The sequence below is a fragment of the Gadus morhua genome, chromosome 4 (assembly GCF_902167405.1).
Source record: "Gadus morhua chromosome 4, gadMor3.0, whole genome shotgun sequence".
Classification (NCBI taxonomy): domain Eukaryota; kingdom Metazoa; phylum Chordata; class Actinopteri; order Gadiformes; family Gadidae; genus Gadus; species Gadus morhua.
The window spans coordinates 11,723,911-11,750,284 of NC_044051.1; the positions used below are offsets into that span (position 1 = coordinate 11,723,911).

The 26,374-nt window shown below is 42.5% G+C and overlaps 3 protein-coding genes across 3 annotated transcripts; 2 read left to right on the top strand and 1 right to left on the bottom strand.

The window, feature by feature from the left end:
• Nucleotides 1-2: 2 nt before the first annotated feature.
• Nucleotides 3-13,184, top strand: lrsam1 (leucine rich repeat and sterile alpha motif containing 1). The gene is made up of 24 exons (XM_030353930.1): nt 3-143; nt 387-443; nt 1,758-1,802; nt 1,990-2,067; nt 2,700-2,768; nt 2,862-2,946; nt 3,026-3,147; nt 3,282-3,372; nt 4,291-4,400; nt 4,659-4,688; nt 5,058-5,180; nt 5,528-5,667; nt 5,873-5,917; nt 6,057-6,127; nt 6,394-6,493; nt 6,974-7,061; nt 7,665-7,739; nt 8,236-8,316; nt 8,828-8,923; nt 9,157-9,255; nt 10,116-10,247; nt 10,339-10,414; nt 11,150-11,355; nt 12,027-13,184. The coding sequence occupies exons 1-24, from the start codon at nt 72-74 to the stop codon at nt 12,147-12,149; spliced, it is 2,214 nt and encodes a 737-aa protein (XP_030209790.1). The 5' UTR covers nt 3-71; the 3' UTR covers nt 12,150-13,184.
• Nucleotides 13,185-13,762: 578 nt separating this feature from the next.
• ndor1 (NADPH dependent diflavin oxidoreductase 1) lies at nt 13,763-22,469 on the top strand. The gene is made up of 15 exons (XM_030354261.1): nt 13,763-13,883; nt 14,733-14,868; nt 15,310-15,387; nt 15,632-15,729; nt 16,121-16,219; nt 16,698-16,799; nt 17,175-17,378; nt 17,595-17,722; nt 17,963-18,174; nt 18,459-18,566; nt 19,467-19,581; nt 19,778-19,924; nt 20,309-20,427; nt 20,970-21,064; nt 21,395-22,469. Exons 2-15 carry the CDS (start codon nt 14,734-14,736, stop codon nt 21,537-21,539), a joined length of 1,785 nt encoding a protein of 594 aa, XP_030210121.1. The 5' UTR covers nt 13,763-13,883; nt 14,733; the 3' UTR covers nt 21,540-22,469.
• On the bottom strand, nt 22,209-26,094 carry ntmt1 (N-terminal Xaa-Pro-Lys N-methyltransferase 1). Its single transcript, XM_030354262.1, has 4 exons — nt 25,940-26,094; nt 24,290-24,437; nt 23,608-23,860; nt 22,209-23,134 (listed from the first exon to the last, which is right to left on the bottom strand). Exons 2-4 carry the CDS (start codon nt 24,434-24,436, stop codon nt 22,878-22,880), a joined length of 657 nt encoding a protein of 218 aa, XP_030210122.1. The 5' UTR covers nt 24,437; nt 25,940-26,094; the 3' UTR covers nt 22,209-22,877.
• Nucleotides 26,095-26,374: the final 280 nt, after the last annotated feature.

Here is a 26,374-nt window from a genome sequence, read left to right on the forward strand (position 1 = left end):
GGCACTTGTGTTGAGGAGGGGCGGGAGGGGAGAAAGAAGACCGAGAAGAAGCAGAGGATATCTCTTCCATAATGCCGTTGTTTTTCAAAAAGAGGAAACCCAGTGACGAGTCCAAGAGACGTCTTGAGTATCAGCTGTGTCTGGTAAAAAACAACAATATTTATGTTTTTGTCTCGCCTCTGCACTGTAGTAGCCATAAACAAAGGTATGAGGTCATAAGCCCTACCCATGATGCTGCAAATGGGGTTGCCTAATAATCATGTTATTATTCCCTAAATTACATGTCTGTGTGTTTTATGTTTGTGTCTCAAATTAAAATAGAACATTTCTCCTCCAAACTTCCCATTAATATTGTTTGGTTATAGCAAAAGGTTTATGTTTTGCAGTCCAAGGAGGCCGGTGCGGATGATATTCTGGACATCTCAGGGTGTGAGCTTTCCGAGGTGGGTGGCAATGAGCTTATGATGCTGCATCTTAGTTGTCTGCTCAAACCACCAACATAAATTAGTCTCTAAAATCAATCATATTATTTTTGTACCAGACCCTTTTGAATAATTTGTGTGTATTGAACTGCCATCGCGTTACAGCATTACGTAATGGAGGAAATTTGAGTCCTTATGTATTGTTGCAAAACAGTGATGCAGCAATAAAGCTGATATTCAGAGTTTGAATATTCAAGTTGATGGAATCTCACATGATAACATGAAGACACACCACACTTTTTGAAATCCTGGGCACAGCTCTACCTTATTAAGTCATCTGTATGTTGCAAAATATTGCAATAATGTACTGTTGAATAGGAGTTCGGGACATACAACAACTCTAACTTGATGATTGACATAGCTATATACTCCAGTATGACTCATTCATTGTAAGATAGATAGATGGGGTCATTGTAAGAGTCATTGTTTCATTTCAGAAACAATGACCATTACACCTTTTGTTACATGTATTGTTGTTCTTTTCTTAGAATGTGAATGATAATATTGTATATTTGCCTTAAAGGACAATTACGGTGTTTTGAACATAGAGCCCCATTTCTGGTTTGTCTAGGATGAAACAGAGTGGTTAACACCGAATTTATTTATTATTTTGGTCCTGTCTCGAGTATTTGGCTAATTTCAAATTGCCCCTGCCTGCTTCACATGGCTGGCTATGTGCATTCAAAAACACCCCTTAACGTTCTTTTTCTGAAATGTGAAATTCATCGAGTGGTTAGTGGTGTTCTTTGATGTTCCTAATCAAGGATCGTGATGAAATACAGTTTCTGTCGTGTTTTATTTGGCATTTTGTAAATGAAATGGAAACCGGATTGGAACCAAAACCAGTTTCCGTTTCATTTACAAAAGCAGGCAGGGGCGATTCGAAGTTAGCCAAATACTCGAGACAGGACCAATATTCAAAATTTCGAAGTTAACCACTCTATTTCATCCTAGACAAACCAGAAAGGGGGCTCAATGTTCAAAATACCTGAATTGCTCTTTTAAGTCATGTGATATTTGTGTGTTCGAGTATCTAGATTGACATTATGATTGTGCTCTAACAAAGTTGTCATTTGTTTTGATACATTTTTATTTGCTAGTCTACGCTAGACAATACAAAAAGCCATGAGTCTTGAGGAAAAGCGTTGAATTGTACCAGATTAGAACATCCATCTGCAGTCCCAGTCCAAATTTACTTGGCTGACCGGGCAATTTCATTTGTTACCCGGCAGTCAACATCATGCCGATTTGTATTCTGTTTTGTATTCTGCACAGGTCCCATCCTGTGTCTTTTCCATCAGCAAAGTGCTGCAGAAAAAGGTAGGTTAATGCCTTAGCATTGGAGGAAAGCAGCTACAAAACAAAGACACGAGAATAGAATGCGGTCCGTCCCCCTCTAAACTGAGATGCTATGGCTTATGGACAGAGATGGTCAATGGCTGGTGACTGCTATCCCTTTGACAGGGTCCGATCAGAACAATAAGCCTTAATTTCTCTGCTCATCTAGGTCCTCATTCTTCATGGTAATGAGCTGAAGACTTTCCTGCCAAAGGGATCTGACATCTGCAGTCTTATGACGCTAAAGGTATGGAAACCACAGCAAGACCTAATGATGAGATGCCAGTTGTTTCTAAAGTCGTTTGTGTGCGTGGGCTGTAACACAACCAGCAAAACTGTTGGTCAGTGGTATTTGCTTTCTTGTACATCTGAGCTCAAACTATTCCATAACCTATTCATGAAATATTTAGAATATTCTTAGAACTCTGTAAATATCGTGATTCTGTAAATATTATGATGCTATAAATTATTTTGTTGGCCGATTTTACGGGTCTGCCATTTTATTTGATTAAAGTAGCCAAACAGAACCGAACCTAGTTGATTCAAATGTCTATCAGGGAATACGGTATAGAGCCCTCTGTAGGAAGGTACCATTATTTAGCTTTGAATAAGATAACATAGATGTTTGTGGCTTACTTTGATTTCTGAATCAACCTGACAATACAAGTATTGCGGAAGGAAATAATCTGATTCTCTACTGTCTGGTAGGCCAAAGTATTGAAGCAAATAGAAAAGGAACTAAATTGACCAATCTGGTTGGTACACACATAACATCCCTCCTAGCATCTCAACACCTAGGTCCCATCCTATTGGGTTCTTATCTTGTGTTGTGTTTCCTTAATGTTCATTCTGTCCTAAACTTGAAAATGTCCACCCCAGGTGCTGGATCTGCATGAGAACAAGCTCACCTCACTTCCAGACGATATCGGAAAGCTCCGATCCCTTCAGGTACAACCACTGTCTATATTGCGCTTCATACTCAAATGGATCAAATCATGACAGCAAAAAATAACTTGGCTGCTTATTTGTTTTTCCATTTAGGTTTTAAATGTGGAGAAAAACCAGATTAAAACTCTTCCAGAATCCATCGGAGATCTACAACATCTACAGACGCTCAATGTCAAAGGTAAGCAGTGCTTGGTGTCCACCTAATTGTCACTGATTGATCCAGCTATATGAAACTTAAATAAAGTGTCTTTTGACAGGTAACTGTCTCAAAGAATTGCCAGAATCAGTGGGATCCATGAGGAGCTTACGAACCCTGGACATAAGTGACAATGAAATTCGTCAGCTCCCTAAAAACCTGGGCAAAATTAAAACACTTGAGGTATGTGTGTGAACGAATGAACAATGCAAGGTTGGAAACACGACTGCTCTCTGTATAATCCCTTGGTGTCTGTGATTATGTCATGTTTGCGATGGATCACAATTGGAACTGTGTTTTTTGTGTGTTTTGGACAGAGCTTAACGCTTGACGCTACCATGATGTCATATCCTCCGGCGTCTGTGTGTACTGGTGGTACGGAGACGGTGCAGCAATTCCTCTGCGACGGTGAGAGACCCATTTTACATTTACATTTAGCAGACGCTTTTATCCAAAGTGAACCGTTCATACACATATTCACACACCGAGGGCGGAGTCAGTTCGTGAGCAGTTAGGGTCAAGTATGTTGGTCAGTGAGACTAAGCTAAGAGGAGCCGGGAGACGAACTAGCAACCTTCCGGTTACAAGTCAACAAGCTCTTCCTCCTGAGCTTAGCTGACCCCATGCGTCGGTAAATAAGCCTACACATTGACAAATCTACAGCCATATGATATAGGCATATAGATATATCTCACAATATACAGACGTAGATATATCTACAGACATATCTTCAGCTATGAAAACATTCACATGTGGACAGCTCTATAAACGTTCACATATCTGCAGCATAAATGCATTGACATATCTGAACTTAATCATCAGCACATGGACCTCCTTTATTATTTTATGCTTGCCCAAAAACGGATTGGTCACCCTTAAACCAATCACAGCAGGGGGGTTCACATGATGTCAGGCACATTCCAGGTCACAATCTCGGTACTTTTTCAACCACAGCAAGGAGAATAACAACAACAACTGGCTGTTTGGTAACTCAGCCATAACTCGCATTCTTGTGGTGTAAACCATATGTGGACCCAGTGTGTGTAGTCAATAGTAATGCTTGCTCTTCAGAGATATATGTGCTGAATGTCATTATTTCCTGAATCGAGTAACTAGCAGAACTAAATAATGTCCTCTTTTTTTATTCTATCACTGGCACCACTCTACTGTTGAGTACTTGTTGTCATGGCGACTTCAGTAGGCTTCTGCACAAGCACTTTGAATACAAATCGGAATCTCTGCTGCCGTGTGGAAGACAAGCTATAATAAACCCAGTATGCTCATTTTAATGTGAACAGGTCTGCGTTTATTCCTGTGATTGTGTAGAACTGGGGGAGGAATACTGCCCTCCGTCACAGTACCTGTTGCCGGTGTTGGAGAACGACTGCTGCAAGTCTAACGAGGATGCAGTCGACAGCACCGAACTGGTCTGGCAGGTGAGCAAGACTGAGACTGCCACTTTCAGCAGCTTAATATACGGCATGCTGTCAAGCATAGGGAAACCTGCATCACTAAACCCCTCGTCTTAGGAATGCAATGCAATGTTTATGTACATGAGAGGGTTCAAAAGTTTGTATTTTATCTGAGCTTGTGAAAAAAGTCAAACCATGGACTTTATGGAGTCTTTATGTGATTACAATTTTTTGTCATGTTTGGATGAATAATTAACAATTTCTTTCCATTTGTTGATGCAGACTAAATTCAATGACTATGCGAAGAGAAAGGTATGTCACTTATTTTCTTTATTTTAATTTAAATATGTTTGTACAATAACTATCATGTGTATCTATGTTATAAAGACAAACCAAATCTTGTTAAAGCTACATGTATTTTGTATGACTGTTTGGATAAACCTTAGTAAACTGCCTTTGCAGCATTCTAGAAATATCTTCTGTGCGGCAAAAACAGTAGTTCAAATAAATGTATAAAACAACAACATGACACACTGAACCTACATACTGGATCTGCTGCCTTCATTTACTTACTGCTTTGGCGTTTGGCCGAGAGGCTCCAGAGACTCCATGCGGGGCTTCACTTCCATCCTTGGTGTGAGTCATCCATGTGTTGACACCTCTTCCCTGCGCCGCCACCAGGAGCAGAAGCAGCAGGAGAAGCTGGCCTTTGAGCGACAGCTGGACGAGCGGCAGAAGGAGCACACGCATCTCCTGTTCATGAACAACTCCCACAAAGAGGACGTGCTCAATTCAGTCAAACTGGTACCCCTACATTTGGGACTGCTCTTCAAGGATGCTTAGAGTTTACATTGTCAAAGTATTAACAACATGGATGGAAATGTTTAGGATAATGTGTGAACACAACTCAACAAAATGCATACGATAGTTTCTTAGTTGTTTTTTTAGATATTTGAATGCAGAAATGTTACAACTTTTATAAAACAAGATGAAAAGAAAAATATGTCTATATTAACAATAAATTGGAAGAAAAATGAACTGTAGATGCAAAGGTAAATGCAAACATTAATCCCTAGTAGACCTAGGGACATCATTGTTTGCTCCTCCTCCACGATGGGCCGTCATACCTTTTATGATGGGACATCCTGCAGGAGCGCGAGCGTCTGGACCAGGGCCTGTCCCAGCAGCAGAGGGCTCTGGAGGCCGACAGGGTACTGATCCTGGCCCGGGTGCGGAAGGCGGAGGAGGACGTCTCAAGCCGTGTGAGCAGCATGCTAATGGACAACACCAGGTACCTTCACACGAGACACCGTCAGTCACTTAGCAGCGGGCGCTTTCACCCAAAGCGACCTACGATGAGACTGAAAACTCATCATAAGCAAGGATAAAATCGAAAAGTCAAACTCGTCTTCAACTGCTTTGAAGGAAAACACTGGCCAGGGAATGGTCTGTGCTTGAAGGCATAATATTATACGCATCTCTATTCATCCACACAGACAAAAGAAGAGTTCAGAGTTTCTTCAGGCATTGGAGGAAGAACGGTGAGACAGATATTTTGACAAATATTTAATTTAGAAACATGACCGTCGTTGTTTCGCGTAGCATGAGGGCGTCACAAAAAAAGACTTAGAAATATTCGTTTTTTTTGATGAGACATGGATTTTGTATTTTCATAACAAGAATTCGTATGGAGCATCTGACTGCCATCACACAGGATGAAGCTAATTCTCTCAGGAAGAAAGAAGTGGCCAGTAAGTATCCTTGGACATTTAGAGGACTCGTCCATCCATTCAAGTCCTATATGAACAGTCCAGTCAAAGTCTTCATTCTAATGTTGGCGGTTCCAAAATGTGTACACTGTACACGTTGTATAATTGATCATATTAAGAAAAGGAAAGATTGAAAACGAAAGCGAACAACCCCATGAAAGGTGGCCCCACTTTGTAATTCTCTGTTCCTCTATTTAAAGGATTCGTTTCCCCCTGCCCAATCCGCATGCTTGTTTGTCTCCCTCTAGCGGCCATGCAGAAGATGCTACTGGACAGCTATTCCATGAACCACCTGCAGGCGTTGAGTGACCATCGCAGGAAGAATATGGTGTCAGAGGCCTACAGGAGGTAAGACTTTACTAGCTTAACCATCATGGTGAATCTGTATTTTGTCACTGCATCAATCCGTTTTTTTTCTGTATGAGCCGTTTTCAGAGACTGGGAGGGTTAACTTCTATCTAAACCAATCACAAGGCAGGAATGGCCATTATTCTTTTGATTTCGAGCAGGTATTTCTGGAAGTGTTTTTAAAACGGCTCCAAGAGCAGAATCCGGAGAGTAAAGAAATACCCTCTAAGATAGATAAATGCGTCCGTTTCGTTACTTGAGTCGCCCTTTTGTTGTACATTCACGCTAAGCCGAATGCCACCCAAGCAACAGGCACCAGAAACTGTCACAGAACATTTGTAAAAAGTGGGCGGGGATTCTGGGGCTGGAACCAGGCGAAGCCGTCAATCATTCCCAAAATAATTCACGATTTCATCATTATTATTATTGTTTGATAAACTAAAGTACTTGTGTGTATGTGGGTACCCTCTTTTATTTCAGCATGGAGAGTTTAGATAGGAGGTTTGATCAGGTGCTCTCTCTGCAATTGCTGGACAAGTCCAAAGCCATCAGCCAGATCCTTCAAGAGGTACGGATGTATAATTGTCCGTACAGAATGCTCGCTGCTTGTTTCTCCGTTTCAGAATGCTCGCTTTCTTTTTCCTATAAGTGAAATCAAATTCAAATCCGAAAGTGTACAATCTCTGTACATTATCTCATTACATGGAATTCAAAAATATTTGAATTCCATGAAATGAAATAGTTAACGGAGATTTTACACTTTTTTGTTAAAAGTTGCAATTTAAAAAAACATATATTTCCATACATACGTAACAACATAACTATATCCTGTCCTTTAAAATCACAGTTTGAATATCCTGTACATGAGCCGCACTCATGCCAACTGCAATTGGCAATTGTTTAATCTCCTAGACTGGGGTTGTCCTTTCTCCGTTAACTTAAGGAGCTAGATCCCTCTCTTTTTTTTCTTGAAATGTCTCTTATTGTCTTTTGTCATAGATATCATCTTAAATGCCCTATCCTTTAATTTACTTTATTATGACTTATTTATTAGGTCCCTGACAAGACTAGCCATCTTTTGTTTTTATCAAGTCAAATTCCTGGTTTTTACTGTGGAAACTTGGCGAAACTGAATGTGATTCTGATTCTGCTTGCTGCCTGTGTTCCACAGGAGGAGATGCAGAAGGCAGCCTTCGAGGCCCTGCAGCTGCAGAAGGACAGTGTGCACGGCTACATCCGCAGTCAGGTCAGTGGCTCGATGGCCAGCTCACCTGACGGGGCCATTCAGAGAGACGGATGATGATACACGTCTCAATAGACTCTCCTCTGAATTTAGTATTTTTTTTCCTCAGCTTTTGTAAACTAACTAAATCTGAACACCCGCTCTTGGAGTACAATCGATATCTTGCTTGTTAAATGAAAACGTTTTTTGATACAAATATAAAAAAACGCAACAAAAACATAACATGCTGCAACTATAAGGAATATTAATTAGGATTAATGGATGAAGCTTGATAAGAAATGTACCTTATCGATCGTGTTTCCTTGCAAAAACAGAAAGACGCTATCACCATCATCGCATTGGGACTTTTTTAAATTTCTTGATTTGGTATTGAGGAGACTACTAATGCTTCTTTTTTTGCGGAGTCATTCCTAACGGTCCTCAGCTTGGCTTGCTGTTCGGCTTACCATCTCCCTGATTGCCCCGCCCCCCCCTTGTGCTTATCCCCCGTTGTCTCCAGATCAAACTCATAGAGGGCGAGTTAATGCAACTCACTAATCTGGAGGTTAAGAGACGGAACCTGGACACTGAGAACCTGCAGGTGGGTACCCAAGGCCTTCCTCTTCTCTCTTCCCTCCTCGTCCTCCTACCACCATTTGGTTATTCATTCTCAGTCGCGGCGCAGCCTCATCTCTACATCGCCATCGCATCATGACCCACATTGGACATTTCACACAGAGGGATCACAGATGCGCTCAGATGAGTTGACATGGCGTTCGCTCACATCATGATTTAGTCGGTATGTTAGAACAGCCTAACTGCAGTGTTGCGGATCAGATCATGAAAACTGAAATGCTGATGGGAACTCTGTATTATCCTCTAAAATAGCGCATGAGCATGTGAACCTCTTCGCCAATCTTTTCTTTCTGTACGTGTGTATGTGTGTGCGTGTGTGTGTGTGTGTGTGTTTTTGTGTGTGTGTGTGTGTCCCTGTGTGTCTGTACATCAATGGGCCTGTATGTGTGTGTGTTTTTATGTGTGCATCTGTGGATTTGTGTGTGTGTGTGTGTGTGTGTGTGTGTGTGTGTGTGTGTGTGTGTGTGTGTGAGCAGGTGGTCCTGGGGGACCAGCGTACTGCTCTTAGTGACCTGCTCCAACAGCTGCTGAAGCAGAAGGACCAGAGAGAGCAGGAGCTGCGCCAAGTTCTGGTGAGGTCCCGCCCAAAAAAGCTGGAAAGCTCTAGAATAGACACCTGTTCAAAGCCACCATTATGGTGGCATGGAATGTGGGTGACATCATGTGAAACACTCCTATTATGCTGGCAGAGATGGATTTTTGAGCGTGTGTGTGTGTGTGTGTGTGTGTGTGTGTGTGTGTGTGTGTGTGTGTGTGTGTGTGTGTGTGTGTGTGTGTGTGTGTGTGTGTGTGTGTCGTGTCTCAGGTGGAGATGGAACTCAAGTCAGAGTCCAACCAGCAGAACTACTGGATGATCCAGTACCAGAGGCTGCTGGATGCTAAGCCACTGTCACTGCGCATGCAGGTACAGGGGAGCACAACCACACAACCCAAAGTCACAACATGAGCTAAGGCTGGAAGTAAAGGGGAGATGTGGGAGTTGAGAAGAGAGACAGAGCGGAAAACATTAGAAGGGAGCAAGATTTTTAACAAAACAGCCCGAAACAACGGCTGAGCACGGCTCCTTGGAGCTTTATTGCAAGAGGACAAGGATTTTTTTGGTTCTAGTACAATCTAGTACAATCTCAGTTGAGTAGGTTTGTTTTCTTGCGTCCATGGCAACAGCACAACTGTGTTTACGTGCCAATTTGTTGAAAATCTGGCAATTATAGTGTTAAAGGGGTATTGTGGTATTATAGTGAATCATAACATACAGGCCAAAACAAAAATAAGAATACCCATCCGAAACTTTCATGTTTTAATGGGAGCATGGCTGTAGCGTTGTGGTCAGAGAGGCCAGCATTTTTAACATGTATCCCTATTCTCTGATCATGGTCATTTTATAAAGTAGTACGGTAGAATGCGTACTGTACTGTACTATGATGTATATGTTGCATTGTACCTTTTTAAACCATCCGTATCATTTTGACATTATAATAATCTCCGATCACATATATTTATTTATTGAAAAAAAACATGGCAGCCTCGTCAAAATGCTCGCATGGAGGCTCATATTGGGATTGGGCCCATTGAAGATTTAAATTGCTACACCTATGACCCGTTTGTAAACACACAAGTACATGTGAATATACAGTGGATGTTATATTGTCTCGATAAACTACAATAATATAACATTTGAGTATTGATCCGAGACGGGAGATGTGGGACCAATCAATTGTAAGTATTTGTATGTATCGTCATCCCCTCTACTTCCTGTCTAAACAGGAAGCTGGCCTGGAGAAGGAGCTGGTGAACCTGCTGTGTAAGCTGTCTGCTCAGCACCACATGCCCACCCTGGCTCACCACAGAGTCACAACCAAGACCCTCCGCCACATGAGCGCGTCTGACCTCCGCAAGGTCAGTTCCGCGTATGTTCTAGACTCTAGAGGATCATAGTTAATAGGCGGTGTGGCAGGCTTGATGACCGGTGGTGTTGTTTTCCCCTCAGCTCGGAGTCACTGAAGTCGGCGTCCAGAAAGCTCTGCTGGACTGGGCCAAGAAACACTCCCACGGTTCTCCTGCAGGTACGCTCCTGCCCTCTAGAGCCACACGCTCCTCTCTGACCTTCACTTCATCACTCGTTCACCACTTCATCAGTTCTACACCATCACACCCACACTCAGTGGGTTACAGAGAAACATGTGTCAATGATATCCAGGAAAGGGCCCAGCCTACGTCCCTGTAGGCAGGTCTCCTCCAGCAAGTTGCACCAACCACCGATTACTCCTACGGTCGCCTTTAAGAACCTAGGGACGATCCCGGATGGCATTGTAATAGTTAAAGGTAACATATCATACCACGAGGTGTGAGTATAATTAGCCTTACAAGCCGTTTCGAAAATCGGCCTCATACGACATCACTAGTGGGCGTGTCCACCTAGATGTGTGCTGGATAGATGAGCTACGTTTACTTCAGTCCACTGGGAAGGCTGGTAGACTGATCTATCCAGCATAAATCTAGGTGGACACGCCCACTAGTGATGTCATATGGGGCCAATTTTCGAAACGGCTTGTAAGGCTAATCACACTCACACCTGGTGGTATAATATGTCCCCCTTTAATTCATTTGTAAAAATCGACTAGGACAAAGGGACGCTCGCCAAACTACTGATACACTGTAATGGGTTAATGACAGCTTAGCTAACTTTAAATATGAGAGTCATTAGCTAATGACTATAATCCTAGAGTCGTTATCCGTGATTTGTCAGTGAATTGTCCTGGCTTGACTCCTGGTGTTTCCCTTGTTTCTCTGTGTGCCAGGAGCCTCTAAGGCCGTCTGTCAGCAGGAGGAGGAGACGGTGGGGGCGGAGGCCGTGACACCGTCAGCACCTCTCTTCCCGGACTCCCCTCTCCGGAGCGAGGTGGCTGCTGCGTACCCTAGCCCCCCCCACACCCCCGTCACCCCGTCTGCCTCCGGCAGCATGGACCCGGGCAGCTCCGAGTGTGTGGTCTGCATGGAGAGGGGGGTAAGGACAACACTCTGTTAGAGTTCAGGGTCAAAATGCTCTTCTATAGTTTAGAGTCACTCGTCGGTTGGACCACGTTATTCACCTATGATGGCGCACTGTTTAACGCACTTAAGTACAGCCGAGCAGGAGTTTTCCACGGGAGAGCTAAGCCCTTGAATTAAGTGAGGGAAGGAAAGCACTCCACTAGGGCGGAGTAGTGGCGTTCCCTGGTGAGGTCCCAGCAGTCAGCGCCGCTAGACCCACTGGGACTCTGACTATGGATCGCGCTTTTCGCTACACTCCTTGCTTTATTACAGCCCGTGAATACCTACCAAATATGCCAAATATACCTTATGCTCATCAAATTTGGTCGGATTAAGAACGACTGTCAATTTGTAAACTTCCCTCCATAACCTGAGTACCGTGGCAGCCACATAGCCGTGTTAATGATACGCTAATCCCTCTGTGTTGTCGTCTTTCTTCTTCTTCTTCTTCTTCTTCTTCTTCTTCTTCTCCTTCTCCTTCTCCTTCTCCTTCTCCTTCTCCTTCTTCTTCTTCTTCTTCTTCTTCTTCTTCTTCTTCTTCTTCTTCTTCTTCTTCTTCTTCTTCTCCTTCTCCTTCTCCTTCTCCTTCTTCTTCTTCTTCTCCTTCTTCTTCTTCTCCTTCTCCTTCTCCTTCTCCTCCTCCAGTCTCAGGTCATCTTCCTGCCCTGCGGCCACGTGTGCTGCTGCCTGGTGTGCAACGACGCCCTGCTCAACTGCCCCCTGTGCCGCAGCAACATCGCCCAGCGCGTGCGCCTCTTCCAGGGCTAGGGACCCCCCCCCCCCGACCGGCTCGCCCCTCCCTCCACCCGTCACACACCGCACACAGCGGCCAGCGCATGTTAAAAGCAACCTGCTGTAGTTCACATGTACAGCGGACTTCGAGGAAAAGGCTTTTTATGCAAATGTAATCCAATTGGTCGAGGCACTTTTATTATCACCGTAACTTTAGAGCTGGAGTCGATTTTTTTATGTCGTTTTTTGTTGAAAATATTTATAAAGGTCTGGTGCTGTAAACCACATGCAGGAAATCAAACATGTATTATGTTGACAAATGCTTTTGAAATGGTCGAAATACATTTTAACATGCCCCCAGGGGGTTCATGTCATGCAAGGTTTATCGGTTACTGTATCGTGTCTCGACGTGGCTGCATACAGGATCTGTGCCTTTTACTTGTAAATGTCTTGAGAAAAAAAATCTCAGTAAGTTCTAATATAATATCCAATATATCAATCACCTCATGTCTTAGAGTAGGATTGCTGTCTGTCCACCAGTCTTTGTCTTTAAGTGCACCACCAACCTTCTGCTCTACTATTACGACTGTCTCTCTCAGCTAAGTGCTATGACGTTATTCTGGCGCTCCGCCTGTATACCAAAGGCCCCTCAGCTCTAACTGACATCTGTCCATCATCGTCAATCAGAATGAGAGATTAACATATTCATAAGGATGGCTCTCCGTTTTCCACAGTCTGTTTTTGTGTGAAAATGTTTCAATATGTCTGAGATTCTCCTTGGTCTCCTATTCTTAGCGCTCTGTCTTCATGCAATTTATTTTTTGATGAATGCCATGCATGCCATATGGACTAACACAGGATTCAACCATTTTATCTATAGTTATAGATAGCCTAATTATCTATAGTTCTAGATAACATGATGGTAAATACAGCTGGTGTATACCTTCATTCAAGTGCTCTTACTAAAATCTTATACCTAGCCTGTTTCAAGTCCTCAGATATCAATATATTGTCAAGAGTGTATAAAGTGTAAAATATCACATAAATGTACGGTAAATTAATCAAAGTTGAGAGTTGTGTGTCTTTTTGTGTCAATTGGTTCACGATTTTTTACATTTTAACAATATGCAACTATATGCATATACTATATGATTCCATCGAGATGTCTAGATTGGTTTTCAAACCATTTTTACTCATTAAAAAATAGTTACAAATGTTAAATAGTGACCTAACTTAGTTCCTTAGTTGAATTATTACTAAAAAAGTATCTTGGATCCTTTTTTGAGATCAAACATTAATAATAAGACTTGACATCACTTCTTGCGATGAGCTGAAATCAGTAAGTTTCTCTATCTCTTTCTGTGGTCTAATATCCCAGATAGCTTTGGCCTATTTTCGCTGTTTCTCCTTTCTCCTTGTTTTTAGAAGTTGTTTTAGTTGTCAGTAGTTTTCTCTATGGTGTTTAAATCATCCGTAATATGCTAAATGTGCATTATTACTATCACCTTGTTTCTAAAAACATCCCTCTTTATGATTTTACGATTACTATATATCATGCATGTCCCCGAAATCAATTTATAAAAAAATATATACATTTACGTCTACCGGGCGTCACGTGAAGAAGATTGGACCAACCAATCACAGCCCGAGAAGAATTGCCGTAAAGTGTTACGTCCTAGACCAATGCATGATCAAGTCATTTTCATAAACTCTTCTCTTTACAGCTCATCATTGATTATTTAATAAAAGACAGGTAGCCGAAGCTGGAAGGCAAGTTGAACCCGTCCTTATTAGCGTCAGTATTTCGGAAATGTATTTGGAAATTGAACTGAATAAGGGATCCGGTTCTCAACTATTTATTGATTGAGGTTTGCTCCGGCTAATGTTATGACGCAACAAGGGGTCAACAAGAGGGTACCATGAAGAGTATTTACCAGTGTAACACTGATTGAGTAGGACAAGACAATCGTGTCCTCATATTTAAGATGTCTATACAGTGGTATAGAGTAGACCATCTTATGGTGGCCCTACAATGTAAAGTAAAAAAAAATCTCTGAATAAAACATCCATTTGTCTTTATAAGAATCAGACATGCCACAAAAAAATGTCAATAACAATGTGAATTGTCATTAATAATGACAATAATTTGTAGTCTCAGGCTCAGTCTCCCTTAAACATGCCTTTCTGTATGTGTCGAGGATTAAGGATGTTAAAAGTCATAATTAGAGATCACGAATACCAAGGATGAGCAATTATTAGGTTTAGCGTTATAAACCGATTGAAGTAAATTCAGCATAACATTATGTAGCGCTCTCTGGTTCTCAGAGAGGTGAGGTTCTTTATGTGTGAACACGAGAGAGAGAGAGAGAGAGAGAGAGAGAGAGAGAGAGAGAGAGAGAGAGAGAGAGAGAGAGAGAGAGAGAGAGAGAGAGAGAGAGATGTATTGTTGAGATGGATACCCTAGGCGGCTATGAGTATCTGTGTGGTGTGTTCGTTGCTTATGTGTAGGCTACAAGTGATTAGAATGTATGGGATTATTGGGCATAGCATTAGATAGACATAGGTGACGATACCGTGGAATATAAAACCGTGATGTAAGATCAGGTTGTTCCTCCCCAGAATGGCGCTGCCCTCGCTGCTGGTCCTGTATGGCAGCCAGACAGGGACCGCCCAGGACACGGCCCAGCGGATTGGACGACAGGCCCAGAGGAAGCACATCCAGAACCGGGTGGCACCGCTGGACGGCTACAATGTGGTCAGTTCAACAGAGAGATGAAAGCTTCTTTAATATTAATCCAATGTTCTTCATTGATACCTTTTCTTCTCGGTGGCTGTAAGTATGATTTAAGGGTACTGGTATTTGACTGTGGTGTGATAAAAAATGGCATGGCCATCTGTTGGCTGTTAGTGAGTGATAATATTAGTTTCAACTCGTCTGCCTCTGTATTAGCCGATAACGATTCTAGAGCACATCTCTTTTCTGATTTGTTCCATTGTGTGAAGCGAGGCTGTCACATTGGAGTAAACCTATTGCATAAAATGTTTCCGCGTGTTTCTCTTTAGAGAGAATAACCCAAATAATAATAGTTTTGGTTGGGCCTAATATTAAAATGGTTAAGGATGGATGTTTGTTTCTCATGCCGTCTAAGAGTTGTATTGTTGCCCTCTCCCCTGCTCTTTGTTTTTCTTTCAATAGGCCCACCTGATCTCTGAATCTCTGGTCATATTTGTGTGTTCCACCACTGGCCAAGGAGACCCCCCTGATAACATGAAGGTAACGTTACCCAAACAAGCAAATGTTTTATTCAAATGGATACTTTGTACATCCCTTAGGTGAAATAGCAGCAGACAATAAAACAACATCTCAATATAAAAACACAGGTAATATAGCAAAGGGAAGAAGATGGATAGAAGATGGAATAAATAAAATGCAATAGAAATGACAGTATTTGTACTGTATTTACAGTACAAGTTACATCATATGATATATATTCAATAGTGATTTGCTCTCTTGGCAGAATTTCTGGCGTTTCCTGTTCAGGAAGTCTTTGCCTGCTGGCTCTCTGTGCCAGCTGGACTGTGCAGTACTCGGGCTAGGGGACTCTTCTTATCCCAAGTAAGTGGAGAACATCTCAAAGAGATGACCGGAGCTTACTTTGTTTCTGATTTGTGATGACGGAGCGCTACTATTCTAAAACGCGCCCTGCTTAGCGGTACTATTTGTCTTGGAACTTTAAAAAGCACTTCGATATATGATATAAAAAAACATATATTTATATTACTATTAATACTTGCATGCTTTGGTTGTTCTCAGTCTTACTTGTCCTGTCTTGTCTGTCCTGTTGTAAACTCCACTGTACCAAAACAAATTCCAAACATGTTTACATGTCATGGCAAATAAAGTGATCTGAATCTGAATCTGAATCTCATAATGTAACTTAAACAACAAGAAGCATCTCATATGAAGAACGGAGTCATCACATCAATCTTTTCCTTTGTGATTGTAGGTTCAATTTTGTGGCCAAAAAGCTTCATAAGCGCCTTCAGCAGTTGGGAGCCAGCCTGCTGTCGTCGGTGGGGTTGGCTGATGATCAACACGACCTAGGGTAAGAGACAAAACGTTAGGAAGCTAAAGGTTTCATTTCCTATGCTTATTCTACCAGCAAAGAGATCATTTGTGTACCACATTATCTCAATGGGACCTGATATTCTTTATGAAGTATATATATTTTTTACAGATAATCCCTACTTAAATGAACATGAGGTATCATATTTTGGTAAATGTTATGTGTTGCTTTGGTTTATGAATAGTTAGAAAACTGGGTTGATTGAATATTTGCAAAAATAGCTACATTTTGATTGAACACCAACACAAGTACTGCCTTGTAGTTTTCCAAGTAGAAGTAAAGTACTAATGAACACAATAACGGGCAAAAAGTAAAGCGTGAAAGGCAATTGTTTATGCTATGTGTGTCCCACGCACTAACAATGTTTTATGTATTACATTAAAAGTCCTCAGGTTGTTTGTGACCTACCGCTAGTGAGGGTCAGGTGGTGAAGTGTGCTCCCTGTGTGTTGGAACAGAGCGGACGCAGTGATCGACCCGTGGCTGGCCTCGTTCTGGGACCGAGCGTCAGCTCTGTACCCCTCCATGAACACCGTGACCCCCCTGCCAGAGGACCAACCGTAAGTTGGTTACAAATACGGGGAGAAAAACATGCTTCTATTTTGGTCTATGTTTGTCTAATGCCTTTTGGTTTGACTGACTATTTTGTTTGCGTAGAAATAATTTCATAATGATTTGAATATTGTTCATCAGCGACCTTGGAGGCAAACCTTCACGTTTTGCCTTTTTTTAAATGGAGAAAACTGCTTCATTATGTATCTTCAAAAACACAGTCTGTATTATCCACTCTCCATTCCAATGACTAATCACGACAATGGTACAAGTTTATCACAGAATCGGAGTGGATGTCACATCAGGCATTTGGATGAGTTCTTAATATGATATCTGAGGAAATAGCTGAGCGTGACGGTTCCGTCGTTCCCTCGTTTCTGCAGGCTGCCTCCCAGATATACATTCCACTTCCTGGAGGGTGTCGGTGAGACGTCGGGTGACACGGAGAGGAATTCCAAAGAACAGCGCGTCCCGTCTGAATCCCATCCTTTCCCGGCGCGCATGACGTCCAACCAGAGAGTCTCTCACCCCTCCCATTTCCAGGAGGTCCGCCTCATCGAGTTTGACATTTCAGACTCCAACATTGAGTAAGTGTAAAAAGTATAAAAGCTAGTTCCTAAAGTGCAGTTCTTGGTGATATTGATATTGACCTTTATGCACAGAGTCTGGAATTCAAGAGCTACATCAGCATAAAAAGGAAAATCCCACAGAGAATATAATCGTATAAATAATAATAAAATCACCACAAGTACAAATGGTAATATATATGCAGTATATATACGAGTGATGCTGTGTTTGTCCAGGTTCACCGCTGGGGACGTGGTGAGCATGCGACCCTGTAACAACCCAGAGGACGTGGAGCAGTTCTGTCAGCAGCTTCGACTCGACCCAGACTCTCAGTTTATCCTCAAGGCTAACGACAGCACTGCGGGTACGCATTGTCCTGAAGAAAAGAACAATGGCAACTTATCTTAGAACTGTTTTCAAGTATTTGATATGAGTCGCGATAATATGAATATTGAATTGTCGCCATAGTTGTGTTTAGATTTGAGCACTGTCGGACCATCATCATTCAGTCCCTCACCGTCCAGCTAGCCTTCAGAACCAAGATGGCCGCCAGGTAGCACCTGAATCTAAACCTCCGCCCTTACCCCCCCCCGCGCGGCTCCAGCGCCGGCGGGGCTGCCCGAGCCGTGCTCGCTGCGCCACCTGGTGGAGGGCTACCTGGGCGTGGCGGCCGTGCCCCGCCGCTCCTTCTTCGAGACGCTGCAGTGCTTCTCCACCAATGAGCTGGAGAAGGAGAAGCTGGCCGAGTTCAGCTCGGCGGAGGGCCAGGACGAGCTGCACGCCTACTGCAGCCGGCCCAGACGCACCGCTCTGGAGGTGAGGGGAGGGGAGGGGGCGGGGGGATGTAGGGATGGGGGGCGACTCCCACTGGTGTCCCATGTCACAGAGCGCAGTGCTCCTTTGTTGGTGTGGCGCGGCTCAGGTTTCATCCACCGAGCATAAAACTAGTAATAGGATCGGCCTTGTGTCCGAATCCAAAATGGGGACCAAGGTGTTCTTTCGACCAGTCAAGGCACGGTGTTAGATATGCATTACGTGTGTGTGTGTGTGTGTGTGTGTGTGTGTGTGTGTGTGTGTGTGTGTGTGTGTGTGCGCGGTAGGTCCTATGTGACTTCCCCCACACTACCGCAGAGCTGAAGGTGGACTACCTGCTGGACCTGTTCCCCCCGATCCAACCCCGTTCCTTCTCCATCGCCTCCTCCCCCCTGGTGAGCCACCCACTCCACCACTGCCCTGAAGTGGACCCCTATGGTGGTGTGGATGCATTGAGAGGATCTAGTGGTGATTCAACCACCTCAGTCTGGACTGTGTGTCTATGGGCCTTAGTTAATCGGCAATCTTGGTTCCTTTTTGGTTCTAAACACTAGCTGGGTGGGAGAACAGAATGCAATTCCACATTGAGTTCCCCCTACCAGCTTGAGTTAAGAACCAAGATGGCCACTAGGTCAATAGGACCCGTGGTGTTTAATGTTAACAACAATTGTCAAATCAAAGTTATAATGACTTAAAGGAAAAAACACCTTCTGTCACCTAGACGTTAACCTTAAGGCTACAGGGATGTAGGTTAATTTCTCAGACTCTGCAGCAATGTGGAGATATCTTGTGTTGTTGTATTTTAGCAAGCTTTGCATTTTGAGGGTGGGTGTGGTTTGGGGAGATTAGGGAGAAAGAGGAGCACAGTGTTTTTTTAACCTAAATAAATAATACACTGATGCTAGCGTATTATCCCTAATTCTTTAATGATTCAAGAAGATTAAAGATGGTTTCTTTGTCATATGCACAACAATTACAGCAGCAGTCTTTGGCAATGAAATTCTTGAGTCTTAGGCTCCTTCAACAATGTAATATGAAAAAGTATAAGAGAAACACAAACTGGTTTGTGTATATTTATTTTCTGGTTTGTGTATATTCATTATATACAGAAACTGGTTTGTGTATATAATAAATATTATTATAATGATATACGAGTGTATAAAATATATTATAACAATAGCTCTGGACAAAATAGAATACTGGGCATGAACAATTTGAATAAAATATAAAATGGTCTGAAAAACTAAAGTTAGCTTGAAGATGTGGAAGCTCAACCCAGTCAACCCCTCTGATAGGCCCATCCCGGGAAGCTTCAGATCCTGGTGGCTGTGGTTGGATACAAAACGCAGATTCAGAAACCACGCAGGGGCCTCTGCTCCACCTGGCTCAGCTCTCTAGACCCGTCACAAGGTCCTCCACAATTTCCTATCCATTATTATTATTATTCATCGATTACTTTTTCCTTTAGATTATTTTAAGTTCATTCCTAGCAATGTCAAGCTTTTGATTTGTTCATTGTATTTGAATGAGTATGAGGATTGACGTTAGTTAATTGAAGTACGTCCGTATTAAACATGATGTTTATTATTCTGTCATTGTGTCTTAGGCGAGGTACGAGTGCCCCTGTGGGTCAAGAAAGGCACCTTAAGGTTTCCTGCGGACCAGGACATACCTGTGATCATGGTGGGTCCGGGAACGGGAGTAGCACCCTTCAGGTCGGCCCTGCAGGAGAGAATAGCACAGGGCAAAGCAGGTAGGAGTATTTCACTTAATCATTTGTTTTTTTTTCTTATTTGAACTTTGATTCAAACTTTGAAAAAACATCACAAAACGTTTATTACTTTCCATTAGCATTTTCTATTTAGAAAATAGCCATTAATGGTCAAATTTGTCTGCATTTTTTCCCGGATACTTTCATATGAATAATTCCTCGCTTATATTATCAAATAATGTGTGACAGAGTGTGATAGTTTCCTATTAAAAGAAGAATACATTTGAAACAAAAGTATGATACGTGCAGGGAGGATACCTGATGTCATGTTTGGTTGGTGATACCGCTGGCAGTGAATAAGGGTGAAGGGGTTACCTCGAGACACAACTCAAACAGATTTCATTCCCCCCACTCTTGTGCCGGCAGCGAACGTGCTGTTCTTCGGCTGTCGCTCCCAGTTCAAGGACTTCTACTTCAGCGCTGAATGGAGGGACAGAGTGGAGGAGGGACAACTGAAGCTGTTCACCGCCTTCTCCCGGGACCAGGTGAGACACAGGGTAGCAGACGCACGACTGAAGATCACATGGAGCATCTAACGAAAGCAAAAAAAGACATGTATTTATCAAACAAAGGTTAGGTGTTCAAATATATTGATATATATATACAAGATATTACAAATATTTATATGGAAAATAAATTGTTTATTTCAGTTCGAAAACACAATTAAATATAATATTGAAAGGATCCAAATGTGGCTAGGAAAAAAATATATATAAATAGTGTTAACGTGAAGCACTATCAAACCTTCCTAAATGTTCATGCGATATGATGCAAGACGTTCTCTAACTAAGGTGTATTCATTCGTACTACTCTGAGCTAGTTTGTTAGGGGGCAGGGTATTGGGGGCTTGGGTTGTTGTCCCTCACCTAAGTCAAAAGGTACTGGTCCATAGTGTACCTCTAGGAATCTTCTTATGACTATTACAGTCTACAGTCCATATGTGAAGCTTAACTGATCATGATCATGTTTTGAGTGCCTTGTTTGATGAACCTTCAGGATTTCACCCTTATTGCTCCTCTTCATGTAGGAGGACAAGATATATGTGCAGCATCGTGTGAAGGAGCAGTCTAAACTTCTCTGGGACCTGATTGCTAATAGGAACGCCTACTTTTATATTGCAGGGTGAGTAAAACACAAAACCACGTGCCAAAAAATGTTTCCTTTATAAATGTTTTTATTGTATGTCAGAATTTCCATTCAATTTTAATTATTGTTTGAAATTCTGGGAATTATGCGAGGATAATGATAACATTTTTGTGGGCATTTAAGTAACGATTTTGACCTGGATCAATCGATGATTGATACTTTTTGGGTTATATCTTCACTGATTTCACCTATTGTAAGTCGCTTTAGACAAATACATCAGCTCAATCGATTTATTGTAATAACACTATTATTTAACCCAGTACGTCCCTTTTAATGTAAAATAAACATATTTCTTTTCTCATCTAGCGCTGCCAAAGACATGCCCGCCAGTGTGTGCGATGCACTGAAGGCCACCTTTCAGCTCGAAGGGGGGCTGTCATTGGAGGAGTCGGATCAGATGTTGGTTGCCATGGAGAAGGCCGGGCGGTTCCAGAGCGAGACGTGGTCCTAACAGCTCTGCCTCGGTATACAGCGGCATCAACCACCGCCGCCAGTACATCCTGCTGCTACACACACACTTTGAAACACCAGGCTTGTGGTGTCATATCGCTGGAAGAGTTGCACCCAACAGCCTTTTAGCCACTTTCCCTTGCTGCTCGTGACGTTGTGGGGATGGATGTTGTCCATTTAGATTCCCCTTCATGAGAACAGATTCTGAAATTGCCTTTTAGATCTCTCGCACACACACACGCGCCCACAGTCCAATCTACTAAAATGCTAATTTATTTTAAGTTGCAAACTAACAACATTCTTATGCAATCTTGGTTTAAAGGCTATTGATTTTGAAGTGCTCAATTTCTTTTTTTTCATTGTACAAATGAATATATGCATCATTTTAAGATACAAATGTTGAAGTTTGAGAAGGTGTTCGATTTTGTAATGCATTTTCTTTGTATGTTATCAACACCTAACACATTATGAAGACATAGCATACACTAGCTAGCCAAGCACAATTTAAGTACTTAAATTGCACTGGAATCATTTAATAATTGTCAGCTAGAGATTGTTTCTCTTCCCACTATATAACTGGATTCCTTGTGTACTTTTTGTATGAATGCTCACAAGCTTACTAGTTGAATCCAGTCCTGGTTGGATGTCAGTCAACTACAGTACCCAATAATTATTTTCTAGGAATTTAATATCCAAATCTGAGGAAGCACATTACGGACACATGAACACTTGCATACAAATTGACCAGATACAAAATCTCTGTACAACAAGCCTTATATAATTAAATTATTTGCAATGTTTGCTCTTTCAAATGTGTATTGCTGTGAAATAGATAAGATGTTTCATTGTATTTTAACTCAAGGTTTTAGGAACATTATCCCCCTGAATGCAGACCCAAAACCTACAAATAAAAAAGCAACATTCAAATCAACAAGTGTACCCTTGGTATTCTATTTAGTCTAAAACTGCTTGTTGCAGGATCACACAAGGTTCAGTCTGCATGAACCCCACTTGCTCTTGACACACTTTGGGATTTTCACCACCAGGAACACCTCATTATACAATGCCAAGCTGGTAAAGGTCCAATTTTGGTTCAGCAGGTTATTCTTCATAATAAATTTGCGACAAAGTCACGCACTTATTGCAGCAGCTCATCAAAAATGACTAATAAAAAACTGACATGGGTGTATTGACGCCGTCTCATTCGAACCAAAACTAAAAAGGAACGTCAAACCATCGAACTGAAACCAAGGAGCGGTGTGTTGCATGAACTCTTGACTTTCCACATATAAAATAAAGTTGGCACGGAATCAGAAACAACATTCGCGTCCCCCCTCCCCTATCTGAGGGCCAGTGTGTGCACTTGGTAGATCTCCTTGGGAAAGTCCATCTGCTGCTCCTGGTGGACGATGCGCAGGCCCGCCTTGGCCACAAGGCTGCGCACGATCTGCAGGTCCCGGCACACGCTGCTGTCCACGTCGTCGGGGACCACGCCCTCGTAGGCCACGTTGTCCTTGATGACCACGATGCCGCCGGGCCGCAGGGCGCCCTGGCAGCGCTCCAGGAACTTCACCAGGTGCTCGTCCGTCAGGTGACCTGAAGAGTCGACAAGAACACACATTAGGGCTGAACGATTCATCTAATTCAAATTAAATTACTGATCTCCAGTCAGTCGATTAATCTTACCGACTAATCATTCCTTTTTCTTTTACGGTTCAATTAAGTTGTTAATTCATGCATAAGTTCATCTCAACACATAGGCCTGGCCTAAAGGAAAGAGCAGTTTATATGTTGACTGCTTCCAATGTTGTGTTGGTCATACTATAGAATGATTTATTGCTTGTTTAGTGAATAATACAGAAGGAACTTTAAAAAGAAAAATCAAATGCTAACTCGCAACTCGCAATCGCAATATCGGTCTAAATAAAATCGCAATTTGATCATTTCCCCAGATCGTTCAGCTCCAACACAAATCTAAAAGCCGCGGCCGGTATGTTTCCCCGCCCGTGTTGGAGTTGTAGCCACGGCTGACCCCTTAGGACATTGCCCGCCCCCGTCCGGGTACCCACCGATCACCCACTGGATCCAGATGACGTCGTAGCGGCCCGGCTCGGGCACAAAGTCCTGCAGGCCCGTGCAGAAGTAGTGGCCCACCCGCTTGCTCTCCTCGCCCAGGTAGGTCCTGGCCTGGTCCAGGAACTCCTGCGTGACGTCCACCAGGTCCACGGTCTGGAAGAGGGGCAGCAGGAGGCGCTTGGTGATGCGGCCGATGCCCGCGCCGCAGTCCAGCGCGCACATCGTCCCCGTCTTGCCCTCGCCTTCCTGGGGTACGAGACAAGAGATGGGCACGATGAGATTAAGAGTGGCCAAACTTCTACTGCTTCTTACACATGTTTATACGCTAGTACAAGAGATGGGGATCACAGTATTTTGGGGGGGGTCAAACATTTACTGCTTCTTACACATGTTTACACTCCAGCACAAGAGATCGGGATCGCAAAATGTTGGGGTGCCAAACTTCTACTGCCTCGTTCTTACACATAAATGGCCTTTTCTTCAATTGATAAACACAATAATACGCTAGAGCAAGTGGATTAAAGACATCGCTTTAGGCACTGGTAACTTTGTTTTTCTGTCACTGTTTACATACATAGTCGTGTATATTATTGACCTAATAAGAGTTGAAAAAGAGAAGTCATGTCAGACTTGACCATCATTGACCATCTTGTCATCATTATGCAAGTTTCTTACACCAATTAATTTCTTCAGGAAGGCCTTCGATCCATTAAGGTCGATGTTGGAGATGCTTCCGTAGCCTCCCAGCATGCCGTCCACTGTGGGGGGAACGTCCCGCCAGTACACCTCGGCATTGCCGTAGAAATGTGCCTCTTCACCCATCCTGTCATAACAATAGAATAGTTAATTCAGGATACACCATTTGGTTTGTGATTAATAATGCAACTAAATCGTTGGGTCGACACAACTGTACAGTCCTGCAAATGTTCCTGTAAGCCAATCGTGGAGACAAAGCTGCATATGTATTGCGTAAATGTGCATCTGAATTAAAGCATTAGTCATCAGTGTGGTAGTACCGTTGGAGTAACAAATATAACGTTACTGATTTGTAATCAACATGAACATGCACTCTCGCACGCACAGATTGTATTTGATTAATTCTCTATTCGGGGTGCTTCGGAGGACACCTTATTTAAACCGGTTGAGAACTTACACCAGGCTTATGACCAATGACGTAAGGCCCGCAACATATCATCAGCTCAGCATGCAAGGACTGCAAGCACGTGCACCTGGCTTTATTTGGCCAGTTGTCAGCTGTCACAACCATGTCGCCTCGGCCAGTGACCTAGCCCTTTCCTCTGGTATGCATTACCATCATACCGAGTCCTGAACACTTATTAGGCTAGCCCTGGGATAAGAAGATTTAAATGCACTCTTATCAATATACGTCTAATATCGAGGTAGATTAATAATAAACTGTCAGTCAGAAAGCAGTCACTTATTAAAATTAAAAGGTGTTGCATGCAAAATTGTGTAATAACAGTTGTATACTCTGTATAAAAACAGTTCGACTGCATTGACGCAAGGCAATTTAAGGGCAATAATATTGAATATATATAATGTTGGAATAAAAGTGTGGACTGGTGAGCACATACAAATGCACTCTTATCAATATAGGCCCTACGTCTAATATCGAGGTAGATTAATAATAAACTGTCAGTCAGAAAGCAGTCACTTATTAAAATGAAAAGGTGTTGCATGCAAAGTTGTGTAATAACAGGTGTATAGCTGTATAAAAACAGTTCGACTGCAAAGACGCAAGGCAATTTAAGGGCAATAATATTGAATATAAAATATATAATGTTGGAATAAAAGTGTGGACTGGTGAGCACATACAAATGCTCGTGCCATCGTCTTTGGATTAGAGAACTATGCATAATTTCTCGCGATGATAAGTCTTCCAACGTGAAGTTTTCATAAAACCGGAGAACGCGTTCATCGGAAGCCTTAATTTATACAGGGCTGTGTTAGTGCGTTACTCTAGGTCTGTTCAACTTTGGACAATTCTGTGCGAATCCCAGTGCATACCTGCACTGGGATTCGAAAATAATCCCAGTGCATTAGCTAACGAAAATAGTTTGTCACGTAGGAACGAACCGGTCGATATAGGTCATACAAATTGATTATCTCTTTCTATGTACGTGGCCATGCTCACTTGAACACTTACATTACCGATTAGTCAAACCAAGCCGGCCTGCTCATATTTACCGCGTGCTGATTTGTATACATTAGCAACGGCTAGACCGCTACAATCAATACCAAAAAGTGTGACCATTCCGCTACAATGACTCTATAATGACTTCTAACTTGTAGCAACAGGCTTACCTATTTCTGTATCAGGCCCAGGTCCCTACTCCGTTCCAATTCATATTATAACCATGCCGACATCTCTGCCCAGGACAGTCACGCCTGCTCCTTCCCTATTTGGCTTCTTCGGCGAGCGGAAGTGATGATTACAGGTCAAACACACACCATTAAAAGAAAATACATTTAGGCTACAAAGAAATATATATATATATTTATTTATTCATTTGCAGCATAGATATTAGCCAAAGAGTGCATGAAATATTTTACCAAATTTCTCAAAAACACTTTTTTATCAGGGAAAACCAAAGCCCCTAATCTGTGCGTAGTTGAGGCATAGAAGAGCAGATGTCTACCATATTACTCAAAGGAAACTGTCTCCATCCAGAGGTCATACGAAAGACTGCAACGCAGTCATTGACATCTGCACGTCTTGCGTTCAAAACGGACCCCTGC

Bases quoted from the DNA above. Each gene is read 5' to 3' on its own strand.
- lrsam1 (XM_030353930.1), top strand. From the start codon at position 72: ATGCCGTTGTTTTTCAAAAAGAGGAAACCCAGTGACGAGTCCAAGAGA. The intron at 3,373-4,290 runs GTGAGAGACCCA...GTGATTGTGTAG, and splicing joins GCAGCAATTCCTCTGCGACG to AACTGGGGGAGGAATACTGC. The intron at 8,924-9,156 runs GTGAGGTCCCGC...GTCGTGTCTCAG, and splicing joins AGGAGCTGCGCCAAGTTCTG to GTGGAGATGGAACTCAAGTC.
- ndor1 (XM_030354261.1), top strand. From the start codon at position 14,734: ATGGCGCTGCCCTCGCTGCTGGTCCTGTATGGCAGCCAGACAGGGACC. The intron at 16,220-16,697 runs GTAAGAGACAAA...GTGTTGGAACAG, and splicing joins GATGATCAACACGACCTAGG to AGCGGACGCAGTGATCGACC. The intron at 16,800-17,174 runs GTAAGTTGGTTA...TCGTTTCTGCAG, and splicing joins CCCCTGCCAGAGGACCAACC to GCTGCCTCCCAGATATACAT.
- ntmt1 (XM_030354262.1), bottom strand. From the start codon at position 24,436: ATGGGTGAAGAGGCACATTTCTACGGCAATGCCGAGGTGTACTGGCGG. The intron at 23,861-24,289 runs GTAAGAAACTTG...CTCGTACCCCAG, and splicing joins TCCTGAAGAAATTAATTGGT to GAAGGCGAGGGCAAGACGGG. The intron at 23,135-23,607 runs GTGGGTACCCGG...TCGACTCTTCAG, and splicing joins CTGGATCCAGTGGGTGATCG to GTCACCTGACGGACGAGCAC.